This window comes from Liolophura sinensis, chromosome 7, assembly GCF_032854445.1.
Source record: "Liolophura sinensis isolate JHLJ2023 chromosome 7, CUHK_Ljap_v2, whole genome shotgun sequence".
Classification (NCBI taxonomy): Eukaryota; Metazoa; Mollusca; class Polyplacophora; order Chitonida; family Chitonidae; genus Liolophura; species Liolophura sinensis.
The window spans coordinates 5209922-5232055 of record NC_088301.1 but is presented as its reverse complement, the minus strand read 5'-3'; the positions used below and the strand labels follow the sequence as shown (position 1 = coordinate 5232055).

The 22134-nt window shown below is 40.6% G+C and overlaps 1 protein-coding gene across 1 annotated transcript; it reads right to left on the bottom strand.

The window, feature by feature from the left end:
- Nucleotides 1-1813: 1813 nt before the first annotated feature.
- LOC135469873 (prostaglandin E2 receptor EP4 subtype-like) lies at nt 1814-21843 on the bottom strand. Its single transcript, XM_064748502.1, is given in 6 exon segments — nt 1814-2047; nt 2049-2159; nt 5248-5333; nt 5336-5764; nt 5767-6179; nt 21604-21843. Coding segments are annotated over 5 exon segments (1230 nt in total). The 5' UTR covers nt 6137-6179; nt 21604-21843.
- Nucleotides 21844-22134: the final 291 nt, after the last annotated feature.

Here is a 22134-nt window from a genome sequence, read left to right as displayed (position 1 = left end):
CTTGTTATGTTAACTGCTCTTGTCAAGTTTTACTCTCTAAAAGTCAAGGCTAACGAACTATCAAAACTGATAAGCAAGATTTCACCTATACAACTCAAGGTTTGTGGAACACGAAAACGTCACATCCAGTTGCACAAGCAGGAACAAAGCACCTCAGTTATTACTTTCACGTACAGATACTAAGATCTAGCTGACCAGAGGCGGATGTGAATCTGGCACAGGTCCATCACATAATCTTAAACAGCTTACTCTTTGTACCGGAGGATTGGTGTTTTTGTTTTTTTTTTAAACTTCCATATAAGTATGTATTTATACACTTTCAAACCACGTGTAGCACAGGAAGCAGCTTTACATTGCTTATACCAGTAAATGATAAGAATTTCCCTTTTGCACACTTTGGTAGCGTAATATATTTTGGATCAGGCGATCTGAGTTCAAATCCCGGTGTAACCCAAAGACTACATGTAAATCCCCCACATGAGGGTTTCCCATATCCCACTGGATACATTGAAGAACAGGCTGCAGGAAAAAATGTTGTGGTCGATTAAGAAAGTGAAGATCTTTGCACTTAAAAATATCCGAATCTGGCGTCCCGAACAACTGTTCTGACCGACCAGTGACGTTACTTTTCTATACCATTCCCTATACATGCTTATAGGAAAATCAATAAAGTTGGGTAATACATTTAAACACACATTGCTTGCCATCCTGGTTGATCATTTCTTGAAAGCAAATGCTGAAGATTGGTTCCCTTTGATTTTTTTCCAATAGATTGTTGGAGTCGGAATATATGTTTTGGGATGATTAAAACCCAAGCAGATGTTTGAATTCCAAGCTATAGGTGTTAAAGTAGTAACAGCCTTTTTGTCAACCCAAACGCCATGTCTACCGAGGGCATAGACGTCAGACTACTAAACTTCACAAGAAGGTTAAAATCAAAGAAGAATAACCCTGAATCATATCACTGACATCCAGTGATTGAAATATTATAGTTTATAAAGTCCAGCATAGAATTTAAGAATTTAACCTCAATTAATGAGGGGGCCTCCGTGGCTCAGTTGGTTAGCGCGCTAGCGCCGCGCAATGACCCAGGAGTCTCTCATCAATGCGGTCGCTGTGAGTTCAAGTCCAGCTCATGCTGGCTTCCTCTCCGGCCGTATGTCGGAAGGTCTGCCAGCAACCTGCGGATGGTCGTGGGTTTCCCCCGGGCTCTGACCGGTTTCCGCCCACCATAATGCTGGCCGCCGTCATATAAGTGAAATATTCTTGAGTACAGCTTAAAACACCAATCAAAAAAAAAAAAAATCACTTAATGAGGGACATAACATACCTACACGAAGTTGCTCCAAGCCCTGTTCCCTTTAGTTCTTTTCTGTAAAATGTCACTTTTCACTTTTTGTCGCAAAGAGGTATTTCACAAACACTACAGTGAACACCAGCAGTGTTTTATACAGCTTGGAAAGGTGGTAAATTTCCCTCAATCATTCCAAATCTTAGTTAGATAAAATACAATGATACACATTTCCTGTATAGCTTTCAGTGGTTTTAGAGCTTGCCGTTTTATGCCACCACTACAATTGCTACATATCAGCAGCTTACATGGTATATACGGGCTACGTCCGAATATCAACAGGTAAGCTAAACAGCCTATGCAGCGTTTTACGTGGATAGGTATCGTCCGTTGACACACGATGGCGACGGACGGAAGAATACCCCGAATTTGTACTTCCCTTGCCTGTGTCATAGACCACGGGGAAACACCGGGCAGAGTTTGAGTCTAGGAAAACATCTGAATCACTGCTTTCGGATTCTTTCAGAGGAGTGAGTTGAAAGCCACTGTCTGTATTCCTTTCACATGTGCAGTAAAGTTCGAGTTAGTATCTACCAGATGGACGCTCAGTTCATTTCCAGACGTCAGGTCATTGTCATGCTGGCTGGCAATGCCAGCATCCACTGCTCTTCCATCAGGATGTCCGCGTCCTTTACCACCACAGAGAAGAAAACGTTTCAAGCATCCCCGGATTTTCAAAAGTACTGACTTGCGTAAGGAGTATGTAGAGCCAAGGGTCAAGTATTTGGTTAATACTAGCTAGCCGAATGGCTTTGAGATCACCACTGTAATCAATACTGTCGGTGCTTAAGGTGAGCACGATGTGAACCTGTAATGAGACAAGACGAAAACTGAGTTTAGTGTGTGTAATCAGTAATGCTGGTAACTAAGGGGATTATGATGTGTACGTGTAAGTAGACAAAGTGAAAACTGAGTTTAGTGTATGTAATCAGTAATGCTGGTAATTAAGGAGATCGTGATGTATACGTGTAATGAGACAAAGTGAAACTGAGTTTAGTCTGTGTAATCACTAATGTTGGTAAACTAAGGGGATTATGATGTGTAGGTGTAAGTAGACAAGTGAAAACTGAGTTTAGTGTATGTAATCAGTAATGTTGGTAATTAAGGAGATCGTGATGTATACGTGTAATGAGACAAAGTGAAAACTAAGTTCAGTCTGTGTAATTACTAATGTTGGTAATTAAGGAGATCGTGATGTGAACGTGTAATGAGACAAAGTGAAAACTGAGTTTAGTCTGTGTAATCACTAATGTTGGTAACTAGGAGGATTATGATGTGTAGCTGTAAGTAGACAAAGTGTGAAAACTGAGTGGGTAATCGGTAATGTTGGTAACTAAGGCGATCACAATGTGTACGTGAAACGAGACAAGACGAAAACTGAGTTCAGTGTGTGTATTCAGTAATGTTGGTAACTAAGGGGATTATGATTTGTACGTGTCATGAGACAAAGGGAAAACTGAGTTCAGTGTGTGTAATCAGTAATGTTGGTAACTAAAGGTATTGTGATGGGTACGTGTAATGAGACAAGGTGAAAACTGAGTTTAGCCTGTGTAATCAGTAATGTTGGTAACTAAGGGGATTATGATGTGTACGTGTAATGAGACAAAGTGAAAACGGGGTTTAATGTGTGTAATCAGTAACTAAGAGGATTATGATGTGTACGTGTACGTAGACAAAGTGAAAATTGAGTTTAGTCTGTGTAATCAGTAATGTTGGTAACTAAGAGGATTATGATGTGTATGTGTACGGGTACAAAGTGAAACTGAGTTCAGTGTGGGTAATCAGTAATGTTGGTAATTAAGGGGATCATGATGTGTATGTGTAAGCAGACAAAGTGAAAACTGAGTTCAGTGTGTGTAATTACTTATGTTGGTCATTAGGGGATCATGATATGTATGCGTACTGAGACAAAGTGAAAACTGAGTTTAGTGTATGTAATCACTAATGTTGTTAATTAAGGGGATTAAAATGTGTACTTGTCATGAGACAAAGTCAAAAATGAGTTCAGTGTGTGTAATAACTAATGTTGGTCATTAAGGGGATCATGATGTGTATGTGTAATGAGACAAAGTGAAAGCTGACTTTAGTGTAGGTAATCACTAATGTTGGTAATTAAGGGCATGGGTGATGTATACGTGTAATAAGACAAAGTGAAAACTTAGTTCAATGTGTGTAATCAATAATGTTTGTAATTAAGGAGATCACGATGTGTACGTGTAATGAGACAAAGTGAAAACTGAGTCCAGTGGGTGTAATCACTAATGTTGGTAATTAGGAGAATCATAATGTGTACGTTTTAATGAGACAAGATGAAAAACTTGAGTTCAGTGTGGGTAATCAGTAATGTTGGTAACTAAGGGGATCATGATGTACATGTATGCGTGTCCATGAGACAAAGTGAAAACTGAGTTCAGTGTGGGTAATCACTAATGTTGGTAATTAGGAGAATCATAATGTGTACGTTTTAATGAGACAAGATGAAAAACTTGAGTTCAGTGTGGGTAATCAGTAATGTTGGTAACTAAAAGAATCGGGATGTGTACGTGTCATGAGACAAGATGAAAACCGAGTTCAGTGTGTGTAATCAGTAATGTTGGTAACTAAGGGGGTTATGATGTGTACGTGTAATGAGACAAGATGAAAACTGAATTCAGAATGTGTAATCAGTAGTGTGGTAACTAAGGGGGGTTATGATGTGTACGTGTAATGAGACAAGATGAAAACTGAATTCAGAATGTGTAATCAGTAGTGTTGGTAACTAAGGGGGTTATGATGTGTACGTGTAATGGGTCAGGATAAAAATTGTTAACTGTGTGATCAACAAAGTTGATACTTGAGGAATTATGACTTGCACCCATAGTCGTACAACATGAAAACTGAGTTCAGCGTGCTGACCTAATTTCGCATGGTTCTAAACACAAAATACACACTAAATAACTGGGCAAATTTTGCTAGTAAACAAGGGAAGGGGCGGGGCAGGTAGTGGTTGGCCAAATGTCACCTGAGACCTGGGAGTACTATAAATACTATAATACGTCGACGTCGGGACTGGCTTGCTACAGAAAGACATGGTCATGATATGTAAACAAAACAATACTGAAAACGACGCTACATCCAAAACGAAATTCGATACTTTTGTGTATGTACCGAAGTCAAAAGGACTGAATATTAAGATGGAAGACTAAATCATCAACAGCATGCACATCAGTGTTACAACATTGTGAGGATGATACATCACACACAGCTGTATATCCAACAATGTGTACCGTTACATTACATGTGGGGGGCCTCCGTGGCTCAGTTGGTTAGCGCGCTAGCGTAGTGCAATGACCCAGGAGCCTCTCACCAATGCGGTCGCTGTGAGTTCAAGTCCAGCTCATGCTGGCTTCCTCTCGGGCCGTACGTGGGGAAGGTCTGCCAGCAACCTGCGAATGGTTGTCGGTTTCCCCCGGGCTGTGCCCGGTTTCCCCCCACAATAATGCTGGCCGCCGTCGTATAAGTGAAATATTCTTGAGTACGGCGTAAAACACAAATCAAATAAATAAATAAATAAATAACATTACATGTGGCTAAACACATTCAAGTACATAGAGCACATCTCTGTCTGAATGATACAAAGTACATGTAGATCTCAACAGTATATTCATCGCACCGCAGGGAATATGCTAGAGATAGTGGCACTGATATGACTGATTTATTGATTCATATATTTATGTGGCTGGTGTTTTACGCCGCACTCAAGAATATTTCATTGATAAGACGGCGGCCAGCATTATGGTGGGAGGAAACCGGGCAGAGCCAGGGGAAACACGCGACAGACCTCCCCACGTGAAAAGACTCCTGTCGTGCTCACCACCTCGGCCACGGAGGCCCCCTGATATTAGTGGTATACTTACGTTTAAAGGCAGCCAACAAGCAACGAATACTACAGTTACTGCACAGAGAAACCACACCATTTGGGTTTCCATCTCCATCTGAAGTAGCTCTTCTTTGGCTGAATATATCTCCTCCTGACAGCGGACGGAGAACCATTCTGTCGTCTGCTCTTCCTCATCTTCAGCAAAGTTATGACAACCGTGAAATTACAGCAGACAATTATCGCTATCACTGTCACATTTAGCAGCGCGAATGTAAAGGCGTACGCCGTATCGGAGCTAGATTCATTGTGGAAGTTCAAAAAGCACCAGGTTCCTGGAAATTGCCGGGCGTAACGACCGAAACCAATGAGGGGACCCGTGCAGAATATAATGACGAAGATCCAACAGAGTACGAAGAGTAGCTTTGCACGGCCGAGCGTCACTATCCGAGAGTAGAGGTAGGTAAATCTCAAGGCCAACAGTCGTTCAATAGACAGGCAACAAACCAACACGGGCAGGATGATCCCGAAACCAATCATGACGAAGCGGTGTAGATGCACAGCGGTTTTCCTCCGTGCCATTGCAAGTTGTTGGCGTAGACCGATATGATAACTGGAGATGTCATGAGCTGACTGAACAGATCAGACCAGGCCAGACCAAGGAGAAGGATGAAGTAGGGTGTCTTGCGCAGTTCCCGCCCGGTGGTGTGAAGCACCGCGAGAGCAAGGATGTTTCCCAGAACGCCTGTGACGAACATGCAAATAGGAGAGGCCATGCTGACTCCAGGGGCCCTGTTGTTACATAGGCTGGAGTTGCCTCCCCCTGAGGTGTCCGTCTCTCCGCACACTGAGTCCAGTTCCACTGAGTCCAACATGGCGGTGAGGTTAATGCCGCTGTTCAGTGTCAGGTTAATAGCAGGTATGTCCATGATGGAGGACTTCTGTTCCTTATAAGATTCCCTCCGTCATGATCTGGGGGATAAATATACAAACAACAGTCAGCACACAGAGCATCAAAACCGTTTGAACGAGACATTTATTTATCTAATTTGACTCTCTCTGACCTCATGTTCCAACCTGAGTCCTCTGTATCACTACGTTTTGATTAGGCCGACTACATCACGTCCATTTCAGGTCATCGCCGCCATTGTACTTCTTTTATTTAAATTCATTGCTGTTCAACACCATTTCCTTAGGCGATGGTTTCCATTATGGGAAGAGGAAACCGAAGTGTCGGGGATGAACCACTCGCCTTTGATAAATTACAGACAAACTCACCCTGTTGGCGACGTACAGATATGCATACAATTTTGGCGGAAGACAAGCAGTCTTAAACGAAAGACGCGAGTGTTGTCAACAGCTTATTGACATCAAGCCTAAATGCAAGCACTTTGCGAGCAGGGGGAATCCACAAATTCCGTGCTCAAGGCCGGGACTGAACCCACACCGTACTTAGCCTATAGTTAGCGGCTGAGAGACAAGCGTCTCAACCACTCCGCCTTAATCCGATCCCCGACAGTGTAAAACTTATTATAGTTTAGCACGTACATGAAGATCTATTTATTTATCTACCTTGTTGTTGTTGAGTGCTATTCTCAAAATGTTTTCCTTCAAAACGGGTTATGAGTGTCCTGAGTAAAAAAAACACCATTGGGCAGTAACTGACAAATTTCCTACATGTGACATATATCGTATTGCTGGGGAAAAAGATAGTCTCTAGCAAGCTTTATGTAACACCACACAAAAATGCGTCTGCAGTTGTTGCCTCCAAGACCCTGGCAACTATGAAAATTGGGATGGATAGGAACAAATGTCGGGACTTGGAACGTTAACCACTCAGTCACGAGCATAAGCCTTCATAGCGTCTCATAGAACTGGTATCTTCACATCCTTGGAATGCGGTTCAGTGGCCTCTGCAGAGTGAGTGAGTGCTTGGGCTTTAACGTCGTACTCAACAATTTTTCAGTCATATGACGACGAAGGAATCATTAGGGTGCATGTACGTGTAATGTGCCTCCTTGTTGCAGGACGGATTTCCACCGCTCTTTTATTTAGTGCTGCTTCACTGAGACGACTTACCGAAGGCAAGTAAGCCGCCCCCGCCCGAGCCATTATACTGATACGGGTCAACCAGTCGTTGCACTATCCCCTTCATGCTGAACGCCAAGGGAGGAAGTTACAACTTCCTCTTTTAAAGTCTTAGGTGTGCCTCGATCAAGGATTGATCCTGGATCTACCGGTCCCGAAGCGGACGCTGTACCAACTGTGCTATCCAGGCCGGTCGGCCTCTGCAGAAGGCTGGTAAATCTTCTAGCTCATGACACAACAGTGCCCGCTTTATGATTTCTGATCAGTCGTGACAGTACTGAAATTATTTGCATGATTATTCATGAAAGTAGTGGACTCTTGAGTTTATTCCATCAGAATGATAAAACTACTATATATATATATATATATATATATATATATATATATATATATATATATAATATTTAATTAATATTTAAAAGTTCTAAATGTTAAATGTGACTTTTGCATGGTGATGTAATTATTATTTACGATAAAACTGTTTTACAATAGTACTACTAAATGTACAAGACTACATTTGGGACAGCATGTATATGCTGTAGTCCAGTAACTGTACCTTTTTCACCTCCCCTAATCTACCAACATAATGGCCAGTACTGGTTACCTCCTTTGTTCAACTTGCCGCTGTTTCACTGACTGAGATATCCTTGGGGTATTGGCTCTGAATTCACTCTGAAAATGCCTCTCAGTTGCACGGTGACACGTGCATATGAATGAATGAATGAATGAATGAGTATGGCTTAAGAATATACAGGCCTATGTGAACATAACGGGAAACTCAACCATGACACCACGCGATGTAATTGAGGCAGTTTTTCCTTCAGGTACGGAATAACTTCGAGCAATGTTACTCCCAGCAACCCGTCTGTATGGGCTAAAGGAAGTTAAATTCTACGTTTCTTACCTTGTTAGTGCACGACAGATTTATTTTCGTTTTAAGGACATGTTCTAGGCAACAAGTGGATGAATCTGATAACGACAGCGGGACAGTCACTATGTATTTAAATCATCATATGTGTCATCACGCACAGCATTGCAAGGTATATTTTAGCAGCACTAAAATGATACGAGTCGCATATTACTTAGAGAAATATACATGTTAATTTTCACACCGTAAACTCTCCAAAAATAACATAACGGAATATAGGGAATATTGATGTTAATACTGTAATTTGGAGATAATGTCGACAAACTGAATATTTTCGAGGATTGAAACCCTATAGAGATAGTTAGGATTATTTTTTATCTGCAAGTTTGTGATACAGTTTATGAGAAAACGACAAATGACACAATCCTAAAACTTCATTATGTTTTAGGGAATGACCTGAAGTTGTGTTATTTAGCATTTGGAAACATTTGATCGCGTGACTTGACGACAATATTGGATTTCATTCAAAACCAAAAATAAATCTTCTCCAGAACGGTTGATGCGATTGAGCTGATATTTAAACTGCATTTGCACAAACCTAGTCACGTTGAGCTTGATAAAGAGGGCTTTGTCCGTTGTCCGTTGCTCGCTATTAGGTGAAAATGACATGTGACCAAATCACTTGCTAATAATTTCTTTACTTCTAAAGATTATCTACTACAAATAGCCTTGTTTGATGCAGTTTTGGACGCAATTTTTGGCAAAAGCGGAAGTGACATCCTCAAAGCCGGAAGTGGGCAATATCTCCATAACCAATGAAGTTTGAGACACAATTTTAAGGCCTAACATCACCCCAGGGCAAGCGGACAAATTTTACCCCATCGGAAGTGACGTCAGCAAAGGGAACATGGTACAAAAATCGCCATTTTTACATATCTCAAATATTTAAAAAAACTCCTACAGCTTTAAGGGATAAGCCAAATTGCGTAAAGCGTAGGTATGTGGTAGTCCCGGAGAGTTTACTTCATGTCCGATTTACTTCAAATTTAGTACTTATAACAAGCCTTCCATGGAAAATATTTAGAAAAAAAAAATGCAATGTGTGATCAAATTAGATTTTAACTGATAGAGCGGAAGTCATGTCCGCTCTATAAGTCAGGTGAAAACTAAAAAATAGAACTTCATTTATTTATTTATTTATTAATTTATTTATTTATTAAATAAATAAATAAATAAATAAATAAATAAATTATTTATTTATTTATTTATTTATTTATTTATTTATTCATTTATTTAATTGATTAGTGTTTTACGCCGTACTCAAGAATGTTTCACTTATACAAAGGCGGCCAGCATTATGGTGGAAGGAAACACCAATCAAATAAATAAATAAATACAGAGAAATCAGAGTTTAGAATAACACAGCAAACATAACGCCAAAACTTACCTTTTCTGTTTTGTTCTTTTCCAGGGATTGAGTGAGAGCATTGTGAACAAGTAACAAACCTTGAAACGCAATGGCGCTTGTTGTTTAGCCAGTGACTGGGACTGTGGCGTTTGACATGCGGTAACCCTTGTAGAATAGTCCACATTGCAGTTCACAGCCCGCAGTGCCGTTGCTGGGTCACAGATAACAAATGGTCAGTTTTAGAATAGCTACTGAGAGCTCTGATGGTCAGAGATTGAACCGCTGATCCAGGAATATAACAATTACCATTTCTTCCTGATAAGATCGGGAAAATACGTGCAGATGTGCCGGGTCATTCATTATTTAAACCTTAACCTTTGTTTTCGTTCATGTTAAGTTCGCCACACAGGCTAAACGTCTCCCCATGGGTTGTACCTCCACCGTCTACGTCACTGGCTATCTCTGGGTGGACCGTTTAGGGACATTACAGAATTGTCCAAGCGGTGGACAGATTAATATCACATCGGCTTACCCGTTAACATAACTGAAGTCAACAATGTTCAGCAGGCCGTTAAGAGCTTACTGCTATAATACGCGAGCTTATACATCGTCTACAGCCAATGGTCCACGCTATATAATAACAGTGCAACATTCTCAAACCAAACGGCTCATTAACCGTAACTTCTAGGAACATTGCTATATAGCACGTTAACAGCGATGACTACGGTAGAACATAAAACACGCTCATTATAAATCGATTGTCCAGGCTGCCTTGGAAAATTATGTTTTGTTTCAACAATAACGTACGCAGTCTTATATTTACGGTCATGGCTATTGTTTCTTTGTCATTTAATGAGGTCACTAGTTTGGAAAAAATACCAAAATTATTCATCTTTCCACTTCATATCTTCTGGTTATTACTATATCCAATTAAACATGGTCAGCCTGCCAAGCATTATACTATAGGCCCATTCAATGCTGATCTCATTTAGTAACATTATTTGGAACGCCCGACCTTAAGCAAGTTACTCACGGACTTTCCCACACGTGACCTACAGATCTGCACAGCATATGGATAGAAGCCGTGGCCTCTTGCGTGGCCTAGCAATTGAAAGGCAAGCTCCTCTGACCATTACACCACGGCCCGCCCTCCATATGCGCAGGGTGTAGTCTCCCCGCTGAACATACATAGTAACTCTTTTTGCCCAGTATGTGGTATCAGTCAATTGTAAAAGTATACTATCGGTTTAATTTACACAGTATTCCGAACGTAACAAACACCACCGTGCTCAGGATTCTGTGCATCGCGCGCATGGACGTATTCAGTAATTTTTTTGGTCGATATTAAAAGCACATATGTTCCGTATAGCCAATACACACTGAAAAACGGGTATAAAAATGGGTACGACTTAGCACCGAAAATCCCCGATAGAATCCCTTGTAAGAGAAATTATTACATAGCCAGTAAGGATAAAACCCATGGCTGGAGGAAGACCCACCTTACGTCCCCGGAACCATGTAATTCTAAAGCGGAGAAGTTTAGTTTAACGAGTGCGAACCGTGACAACGCGGAAGGCGTTGATAACCCTGAAAACACGGAAGGTGTCGAGAACCCTGACAACACGGGAGGGTATCGAGAACCCTGACAATGCGGAAGGCGTTGATAACCATGACAACACGGAAGGTGTCGAGAACCCTGACAACACGGAAGGCGTGTCGAGAACCCTGACAACACGGAAGGTGTCGAGAAGCCTGACAACACGGAAGGTGTCGAGAAGCCTGACAACACGGAAGGCGTTGAGAACCCTGACATTTCGGATGGCGTTGAGAACCCTGACAACACGGAAGGTGTCGAGAAGCCTGACAACACGGAAGGTGTCGAGAACCCTGACAACACGGAAGGTGTGGAGAACCTGGGCAAAACGGAAGGCGTTGAGAACCCTAACAATACGGAAGGCGTTGAGAACCCTGACAACGCGCAAGGCGTTAATCATGTCATGCGCATAATGTCATAGCACCTAACCGTCTCTTGGTTTTGCAACATGTTAACTGTTTTCTTAGAAACACATGGTTTTTTTTTCTCGTTTTTTGTGAATATCAGTAGCCAGATGTAGCTCAGTGAGTAAGGAGCTTGAGACACACGAGATTAGTGTTCAATCCCGGCCTTGGGCAGGAAATTTGTAGGTTCCTTCGCTCTAACTATTCGCAGGGGCCAACGTCGACGTTTATGCAGCCTTTCGGTGTCCATCAGGCTGTGCGTATGTATACATATACTTGTACAGCAGTGCACTACATATATTGAAGTCACTTGATTAACTTATCCTTCATCAAGTTAACATAAATAGCCCTAGGAGTCTAGCCCATGTGCTACGTATCTCAAATTGACGTAGTTTAAGCTAAAAACAGTATATGAACTGATTCCATGCTGCCATATAGCATGGACGCCAGAGAATCAATTACCACTGATACCTCACCTGTGAGAAACACTTACCGTAAGGTGTGACCATCTGCTTCGTAATTGGCTTATAACATTATCGCAAATCAACCAGGTTTACTACAGCAAACACGACCGCCAGCAAGACGAAAAAGTACACAAGTCCACAAAAGCACGACAGCCAGCAAGACGAAAAAGTACACAAGTCATGCACAAAACAACCTTAAGACTGTCTAATCTATCAAATGAGAGGCGAGTTTCCCTGCTTATATCCCGATGTGCGAGTTAATAACCCTGGTTAATATTTCATAAGGCGCATATGGACCGAAATGATTTGTATCCCGGAAGTAACTTCCGGTGAATACGAACAACGTAACGTGACAATCACAAAACTGCCCTGTGTTAAAGAGCAAGGAAAACAGCCCAACCCTTGTCCAGTGTGTGTAATTCTACCTACCGGACGCTGTACCGGAAGAAGTGACGTAGCACATTCCAGACGATCAATCTGTACTGGACACCGCTATAACAACACAGTCTTCAGCACGTTATGGTAGATTTACGTGCATATGGTTGCGTCACAATGTTCTGTAACCCAGCCACTTGTGGTTTACCTGGTGAACACGCTGGTGTAACCCGCCTGGCACTGTCGCTGTGTTTGTATTCCTAATCTCAGCTCATACCTTCACCTCTCTTCCTAACCTCATTCGTAACCAGATGGGATTTGATCGGTCGCCTGCTGACGAGAGATAAATCGCGTGCAGAATAAGCTGCCATTTTGAAAAATCCTGTTAGTTTCCAAATACCACAGAACTCCGTTCTGCATTTAACAAAGTGGCCAAAAGCTATGTTTTAAGCATTCTCGATAAGCACTGCAGCGTTAGAGCGGAAAACGATGTGTCTGAAGTGCGATTTAAACTTGTTTACGTATCCCTTCAGAGCCTATCGCTATATTTTAGTACTGGTACTGTAAATATAGGCCTACTTGTAATAATTTCATTTCTATAGATAAGCTTCATAAAGTACAGGTAACTCCAACAAAAGATACAAAATCCATTCATTTCATTCTTGAAAATGGTTTGAATAAAGCTGAAAAATAATCGTCTTGTATATTTTGTTGGAGTTTCCAGAATGATCTACTCAGAGGTCAACATGAAGTGAAAGGAGGCGGCATGTACAGTCTGATAAGCGCCACGTCGAGATCACAAGTTATGATGACTCACTACCTCACATCATGCTGACACTAACACCTGACTGTAGCGCTGTGTCGAGGTCACAAGCCATGATGCCTCATTACTTCACACCGTGTTAACACTAACACCTGACTGTAACACCGTATCAAGATCATAAGACAAGAAGCTTTACTACTTCGCACCAGACACTTGGCACCATGTCGAGTCACCAGAGAATGTGTCTTTCATAAATAAAGATTACAAATGATATAGGAATGTCAGTTCTTTTAAACAATAGGGAAATCTGACATTACACTGAATTCGTTATTTAGGGTGGAAACCAAATACACTGTCTTGCGTATCTAACGTTTTGCGTATTGATAAACTAGTGAATGATCTCGCCCGGCCAGCTTTGGAGTGTAGCTGTGCCGGTGAACGACGTGTGTGTAACCCGCACAGTACACCGTAAGTAAACACTCATCTATACTGGCAAGTTGATGTGGCCTCTATTTACAAAGTTATCGTAGTCAATGTAAATTTATAACTCCCTCAGGATGTGTCTACACCTGCGCTTTTCCCAAAGTGTAATTCCGAAAACAGTATAAGCAGAGTTATATGGGGTGAGAATGGCTTTTACGATAACTGAAACTTGTAACAAGTGTCATAAAGACTGATGTTGTTGTTGTTAGTAACGGCTGGAGCATGTACCCCGAGTGGCGATTGATTGTGTGCGGCGTTTGTTGGAGCTGGGTGACAATTACATCTTCGCCATGTTAACACCGGATCCCACTCGCCGATGTGAGAGTATTCTTTCCTCGCCGATCAAACTGTGGTTTTATTATCAATATGAATATGTCTCAAAGAAGTGAAAAGTGTTACAGAGAGTAAAAAACATTGTTTCCTATGGTGTTGCTGGTTGTCGTAATATATGCAATTCAAAAGATGAAGGAGACATTCACGATCGTGTGAATATTTCTCCAAAATACTCTTGTATAATTGTGAATAAACAGGTAATAACGGGATATAGTTATGCTGTGTTGCGTTGTGTCAAAACACAACGTCACGCGGCTTTTTGCGTGACGTGCACGTGAATATAATTGGTGACATTTTGCATAAAAACTTACTGTTTTCATGTTATGGCGCAAGTTTACGTGCTGTTGGAATGCTGAACACTGGCTTCCCACAATTTGTTGTGAGACGATCACAACCAGTGATACGCAGATTACGGGCTCGATACCATCAGACATAATACATCGATGGCAGACGTCGCTCAGATGGAACAAAGTCGATAAGTGCCTGATCTTTAAAACAATAGAATACCCCCTGCGTTATTAAAGAGTATTAATATGTACAACACATCATACAGGACATCCGTTTTCCTTAAATAACAAGAAACCCGTATCACAACTCGGTTGAGCACAAAACCCAAGTCTGCGTCACGTGGGACGGTGCGTCTAGCCGCCTTTTGGTTCACTGGACGATATAATGAGCACTAATCTATTTCAAGACTTGAAACAATATTTTTGTATAAAGCCACCATGAACAGACAAGATTTCCCAGCTTTCCCGGAAATCACAGCGTCCGAGAAAAAACTCACAAGTACTATGTAGTATGGACACAAACCTGTAGCTATTAAACACGCCTGTAGCCAATACAATACACCCATCCAACTGTTCCCTGGCGTCATAATAGCCAGATTGTCATAATTCTATTCCTACCATTCACTGAAAAGCAGAACGCTATAGGCAATTAGGTTTTACGCGTCATGTACAATGACGGGAAGCCGGATTTTGGGCCCTAAGACATATCATAACCGGATATACCAGTTATATTTATTAATTATGACACATGCTTATGTAATTTATTACATTGCTTACGGAACTGTTCAAATAAAAAAGAATATGTAACCTAGTATACAGCAGAGCAAACGAAAAAATACTTCGAATTTTAGCTGAATATATAAAAATTTATACAAAGCTGTGGTGCATTTTTTGCGCTTATGATAGATGGATGTATCGAATGGAATGATACAGGTTTATAGGATTTTGAATGAACATATGATAACACCCCACAGAATTTAGACGATTATGAACTTTTTATATATATCGACATCTGATTAAGTCAATAACTTACTCTACACTACCCATTACACCAACCACCTGCATGACTTTCCTCGTGATATAACATTATGACATCCGCTAAGAATGTGCAGTAAACATATAGCACGTGGCTGGATAACGGTACACATGCTTCGGTACATAGTTTATTAAGAATGGATAGAATGAGCATTCCAAGGTATTATATTTTTTCAAATATATATGCAGAGTTCGGGTTAATTTGAACAAAGCCTACCTAAGTATCCATGCTGTCTGGTAGAATGACCTAACATGAGATAAACTGGTTATATAAACATCAGAGAAACTCTTTACAGGCTCTGCATGAAAGCTAATTCTATAAGGCCGTAGTGGTCTGAGCGCCACTCTAGTGATATGATTGCACAGGAATATAGAGAAGGACGTCCTTGATGTTTGAATAGTCTACAAACAGAAGACAAACGACCACTCAGTCTGATTGTTATTGAATATGACCTCACTATCGATCAGATGATATGAATCCTAAAATAGGACTGACCGTATTGCCTATAGAGGTGGCGATTCTGCCAAGATGCATGGGCATCTTGTTTCTCCATTACGAGGAGTTCCCGTAAAGAGGTGTGTCATACGCCCAGTTATTTCAAATCTGGATCGCAAAATCTAGCCATTGATTGGTCAGATCCGAAAGCAGACGAGACGAAAAATTATCAGTTTTTTTTTTCATGTAATCTAATGGACAATGTACTTTCTTTTTCGTTGATGTCTTTCCACCACATGCTACAATAACAATTTTCTTATATATTCGTGGCCTAAAAGCCAAAAGAAATCTACCACCAACATGAGCGCATTGATTTTCTTTACTATGTATGTAGTAAAGGGCCTGGTATGACCAGGCGGTGAATCGACCTCAGTTCAGGACACTGTGCACCTAAACAAGCGAAACTGTCCATAGCTGTCAGTGACAGTTTCTGACACACTCGTAAGGCTACTTTTTCAGTTCTGTTTTACTCTTTTCGAGTTTTATAACAAACATGCGACTTATAAAGCTCAAACATACACTGAAGCAATTTACTGGTCATAAAATCGTAAAAAGGTAGCCTGCTCCAGTCACACTGAAACATCTCTTTTGTTCTTTTCATTAGACACTGCAGAGTGGGGGAAAATCACTCCAGCACAAGTGTAACTTACTGAAAAGTTCATGAGCACGCAGTTATGCACCAGTCTATTAAATACATATATAACAAATGTCAACTCAGTCTTTTACCTTAAACCATGATAACACTTATTTAATGGAAGATAGCCTATATCTTTACTTACATAAAAATTATGTTGCCATAGCAAATAAAAAGAACCACAAAGACTGAAACACTTGCTCGAGGTAAAACCTGTTCTCCATCATGACTTTGTTAGTTCACTCTACTATGAAGGATGCTTGACAAACTATGGCAGAAATACGGATTTTAAACTTGTCAAAATATGATAAAATTAATGACAAACGTTAACCAACACTAAACTTTGACAGCACGTAGATATACAGACACAAAAGTTTCAGTAAAAATATTTTTCTGGTTAACATTGATCTTCATACTGTAAATTAAAGGCACAATGCCTCGTTTGAGCCAAAAATTGGCGTTTTTAATCGAAAGTGCATTTTCGCCGGCTATTACTAAGCAACCATCTCTTTTATGGCCATACAATATTCCTCGGTGATTTGGCTAAGTTTTATACTCTTGATTTTGAAATTTACAGAATTGTGCTGGGATTTTGAAATTTGCACTTTCTTATCGTACCTCTCTGGGGCCGTTTATCGACCTACCGTACTAGGTCCTTTGTCAACTTCAACCTCAAAAATATATATATGCTCTAACTACAATGCCATACCACCACATACAACCTTTACATTTCCCAACAACATATCAAAAATTCAACCTAGCATGATCAGCACTTTTTTAACTGTGGTTGATGGAAATCAAGTCATAGCATTTTGTTACCTTGATAACCTCCAGGGGAGTGGGATGTAACACTGGCAGAAACGTTTTCAGTTCTATCGAAAACAGATAAAATTCTGATATATTTTAACGCGGTGCAAACTAAAAGTGCAGACATTTATAGTTTATCCTTCGCTCCTCAATGAGGAGGCAACATCCTAAAATGTGTGTGTGGCAGTGCTACCCAATCAGTGTTCCTTCGCCACCAAATCTAGTGAGGAGGCAATATCCTAAAATGCGTGTGTGGCAGTGCTACCCAGTCAGTGTTCCTTCGCCACCAAATCTAGTGAGGAGGCAACATCAACTTATGTCATTACAACCATTTGTGGCTTCCTCTCCAGTCGTACGTGGGAAGGTCTGTCAGGAACCTGCGGATGGTCATGGGTTTCCCCCGGGCTGTGCCCGCTTTCCACCCACCATAATGCTGGTCGCCATCGTAAAAGTGAAATATTCTTGAGTACGGCGTAAAACACCAATCAAATAAAATAAATAAATAAATAAATTACAACCATTTGGAATGAAGCTCTCTGCTATGTCGATACGTCACACCGAAATCAGGCTTTGCGACCAGCTTTCTCTTAAACTTCCCAAAAGACAAGGGAAGCAAACCTGCATTGTATGTAGATGAAACTGTACTCATGTGATACTGTGCAATGTGAAGAAAGTATTCATTTTTTAAGAAATACTAATGATTCTTCTGAAATGTACGCCAAATGAAAAAACCAAAATCAAACAGCAGGGGATTATGTGGACATGGGAGCAGCCATATGCATCCTGTAGAGTTACATGAATCGGCCATGAGCCGGCACGACCGTATATCTGTATAACCCATGCGATACATGGGGCTTTTGGTTACCAAAACCAGTGTTGTTTTTATTAATCGTCACACGGCGACATTGCTATTAACAAATAGCAAAGAAACGATACTTGTCTCTTGGGAAAAGTAGAGGTTTTTTTTTTTCGCTTTTCCGGTTGATAAACAAATGATCCGTTTCGACTTCATGTACACAATTATAAAGTTAGGCGATCACGTGTAATTATATAGGATATACAGGAACGAAAAGACATATTCACACTTACCTTGTTGAATTTGTGTTGGTTCATAAAGGTACATGTATGTGTTGATATGTACGTATTGGCATACCCATGTACGTGTACTCTGTTGGGCGACATGTACATGTGCTTGTTGGCTTGCACGCACATTTACACGTACTCACATGTAACTTCAAATACACCTACGTAGCGAACACTAGGATTCACAGATCCCATATTCTATACGATTTGAATGCCCTCTTTGATATAATAGCCAGGGAGTAAACCACTCCACCGCTCCACTGGCTGAATTCCAGACACACAGGCAGATTTTGAAGAGAATTCTACCCAAGAGAGCACATGAACCTCAGTACTGGGAACAGTATATCTATTTAGAGCTATAGTCATCGGGAGGGTATGGCCATCTGTGTGGTTATCTTATTCAAAGCGCGGAGATTCACTGACATGTTCGTAACCGGATAGGAACAATGATAACGACCTTCGTCTCTTAAATATTTCGCGATTTTAATGTGGTTATGTTCTTTATTTTTTGGGGGGGAGGGGGATATAGTAATTCAATTTCCCAAAAATCTTTCAAAAATTACCAATAAAGTACAAACGCAGGTGTATTCCTTTTTTTACTTACATTTGGCATTAAATTGCAAAACGAACCCTTTCGCTTGAACCCAAAAAGGTGAGTTTTGGAAAGTCTCTCCAGTGATAAAAAATTAAGCTGAACATACCTGTGTCATAACTTAATAATTATAAAAGTCTACATCCCCATATACCATCCCCATTTACCAACCCCATATACCATCCCCATATACCATACCATATACCAACTCATATACCATCCCCATATACCATCCCCATATACCAAACCCATATACCAACCCGATATACCATCCCCATAAACCAACCCTATATACCATGCCTATATACCATCCTCATATACCAAACCTATATATCAACCCGATATACCATCCCCATATACCGACCCCATATACCATCCCCATATACCAACCCCATATACCATCCCCATATACCAACCCCATATACCATCCCCATATACCAACCCCATAAACCGTCCACATATACCATCCCCGTATACCGACCCCATATACCAACCCCATATACCAACCCCATATCCTCTTCTCGCCGTGGCTTTGATACATGAACGACCGAGTTCATTTAGTAGAACGTTTCTCACGCCACTTTATCAGCCCAGTATGAACACACCACATACAGCAAGTCTCAGTTTCCTCCTTTGTCGGTAAGAAGTCCGTTGTCATGTCTACAAAGACAGTGGGTATATCGCCGCCATAACCTAAAGGTATATTAATTACCACATTGATTTACGTCACTCTATAGGTCATATCCTTTAGCCGGCATCTAGCTTTGGTGTAAACAGGATGTAAACTTCTAATTACAGCTTTCATTTTTACATTTAAATATTGCTCGTCCAAACCACATAATCACATCTTTAACCCAGTTCTTGTAAAACCGCCTAAACGTATATATTTATTTTCGGTTATTTTCTAATTGATATCAAAATTTATGACACAAATTTAAAAATGAAATTCAAAATTTCAAATTTACACATTTAGGGTTGATTTGACTCACAAATAACAATTTGCTAATTATAAACTGAAATGCATATAACCTAGACGATCTTGTGTTAATTAGCCATGAGATTTCTTCAACAAGTCTTGTATCATATCATTCAATGTTTTGAACAGGGTTAATTTCACCAGTTTTGTTGAAGGAAGTTTTAGCCAGACTTTCAAGAAGCTAATATTGAACTGTCTGTAATTCAGGAATTGCATTTAACTCTTAACACCCAAAAACCTGACCACCGACGTACCATGTTGTCACATAAAATTTGGCATCTAAAAATGATCTGCGGTATAAACATTGTAAGTAAGAAAATGACTGTTTACAAGCAGAACAATAACTGATTTACAAACATACAATCTGACCTCCGCATATACATTTTGAAGCCTTCTAAATCCGGTATTTATTTTTATGCCATCATTTATTACATACATGGTATGCTAAACTCCTGCAGATTAACGATGTTCAAAACAGCACTTGCTCTTTGAAGAGAACATTCATTATTTAGTGTCCAACAAGTTCCGTTATAACCTCGTTAAACTCACATGAGCATTTCAATAATATAGTGCTGGCTGATACTGACACAGCGGGACAGTGAAGAAATTGTCTTATCACTGTCACCCCACAGGAAACACGTCACAGCAAACAGCAGGGTACAAAAGCTATCGACATTTTCATTTTCTAGTTTTCATTTTCCTGTTTTATTAACACCGTGACACTGAGGTCAAGCAGTCCGAAAATATCGCCTGACAAAAACCTAACATCGCCATTCCATCAAGCTATTGATGGTTTGGTGGTCAAGTATGAATCTAATGTTCCTGTGCGGTATAAAAAGAGAACAAAAAAATAATAAAAGCCCTGGCCGTGAGAGGACAAAAAGCCTTTACTTTATTCACCTGATGTACCAAATTGCGAACTCAACGTGGTGAAACTATTCGTTATATTTGACACCTACATGTATATTAACAGATTCGCTTTTGACGGTTTGTTTTATTGAAACCAAGTTGGGGTCACAGTTCAGAGAGTGCTCTCCGAACCGTACCTTTCAGCATTTGTATCGACAATGTGTTTATCAGCTTATATCAAGCTTTTCTAGAAGTTTCGCTATGTACATAACGGATTAGATAGCAATTCATCCAGATACAGAGCTGACATTGCGATCTGTTAAGTTGACGTAACCCGCGTGCCTTGGTCTAAAAAAAGACACACCGCTGTTAAGGCCAGTGAGTTTTCCTGACCCCGAAAATACCAGGACCTACTTCACTGACAACTGGATCAGTTCAATAATTCAGCGATAAATTGATCAACTGATTGAAACACTGATGAATTCATTGACTCAATGATCATCAACAACTCTGTGGTCGAGTATGTCATTCTAGACTGGAAAGTCAAATAACAAAAAGGATGACGATTGATACCTAGTTATGCAGCCTGTGGTAGATCGTCTTAGAAGGTTTCTTCCTATGCTGATCAAGCATTTGTTTTAAATTTTCATTACACTCCTTTTGATGTTTCGTTACAGGGCTCAACTTCTGAACTGAAATAAACGCATTTTGACAGATAATTCTAAATTCTACTAAACATAAAAACATCTTGTAGCGAGGAACTGTAAGTGGACGCCTTGATGGATTGCTAATATTCCAATATCCGTCAATCCTATTTCTCTTCTGTACACACTCATGAAAAATGAAGCTTGACTTACCGATAATGTTCACCAAACGAGGGTACATGGTTACGGATGAAGGCGGTCAGGGTGGTATATACAGCAGAGCCCGAGGGTTAGCTCCCGACCTACAAGTGCACAGTTCTTTGTTGATATTCTTTGCCAATCGATCATAAAACTGGCGGCATCCGACAAGGTGTATTATTGCAGATAGGTGGAGCGGACTAGAGTTTTGTTTACCTCTAGCGTTCTGATTCAACCGGTACAGGCGCCTTCCACGTAAAGTCACACCGAATAACACTTTCCCCGTGAACATGCATACATAAACACATACATATAAACGACATCCGGAAAAGCGTTAAATATAGGCCAAGGCAGCAGTGAAATGTATCCTTCCACACCGGCAAGTTAAGAGCGGAGAGTTTTTCTGACAGAGCCCTTATTGATCTCAGTGCCGATCACGTGACACGGGAGTCTCAAAATCGTGAACTTTACTCTGCCATAAAAGTTTCAAGTGCGTCTTTACGGAAGGTCAAGCAGATGGCTTATCCACCCCACCCCCGATAATGT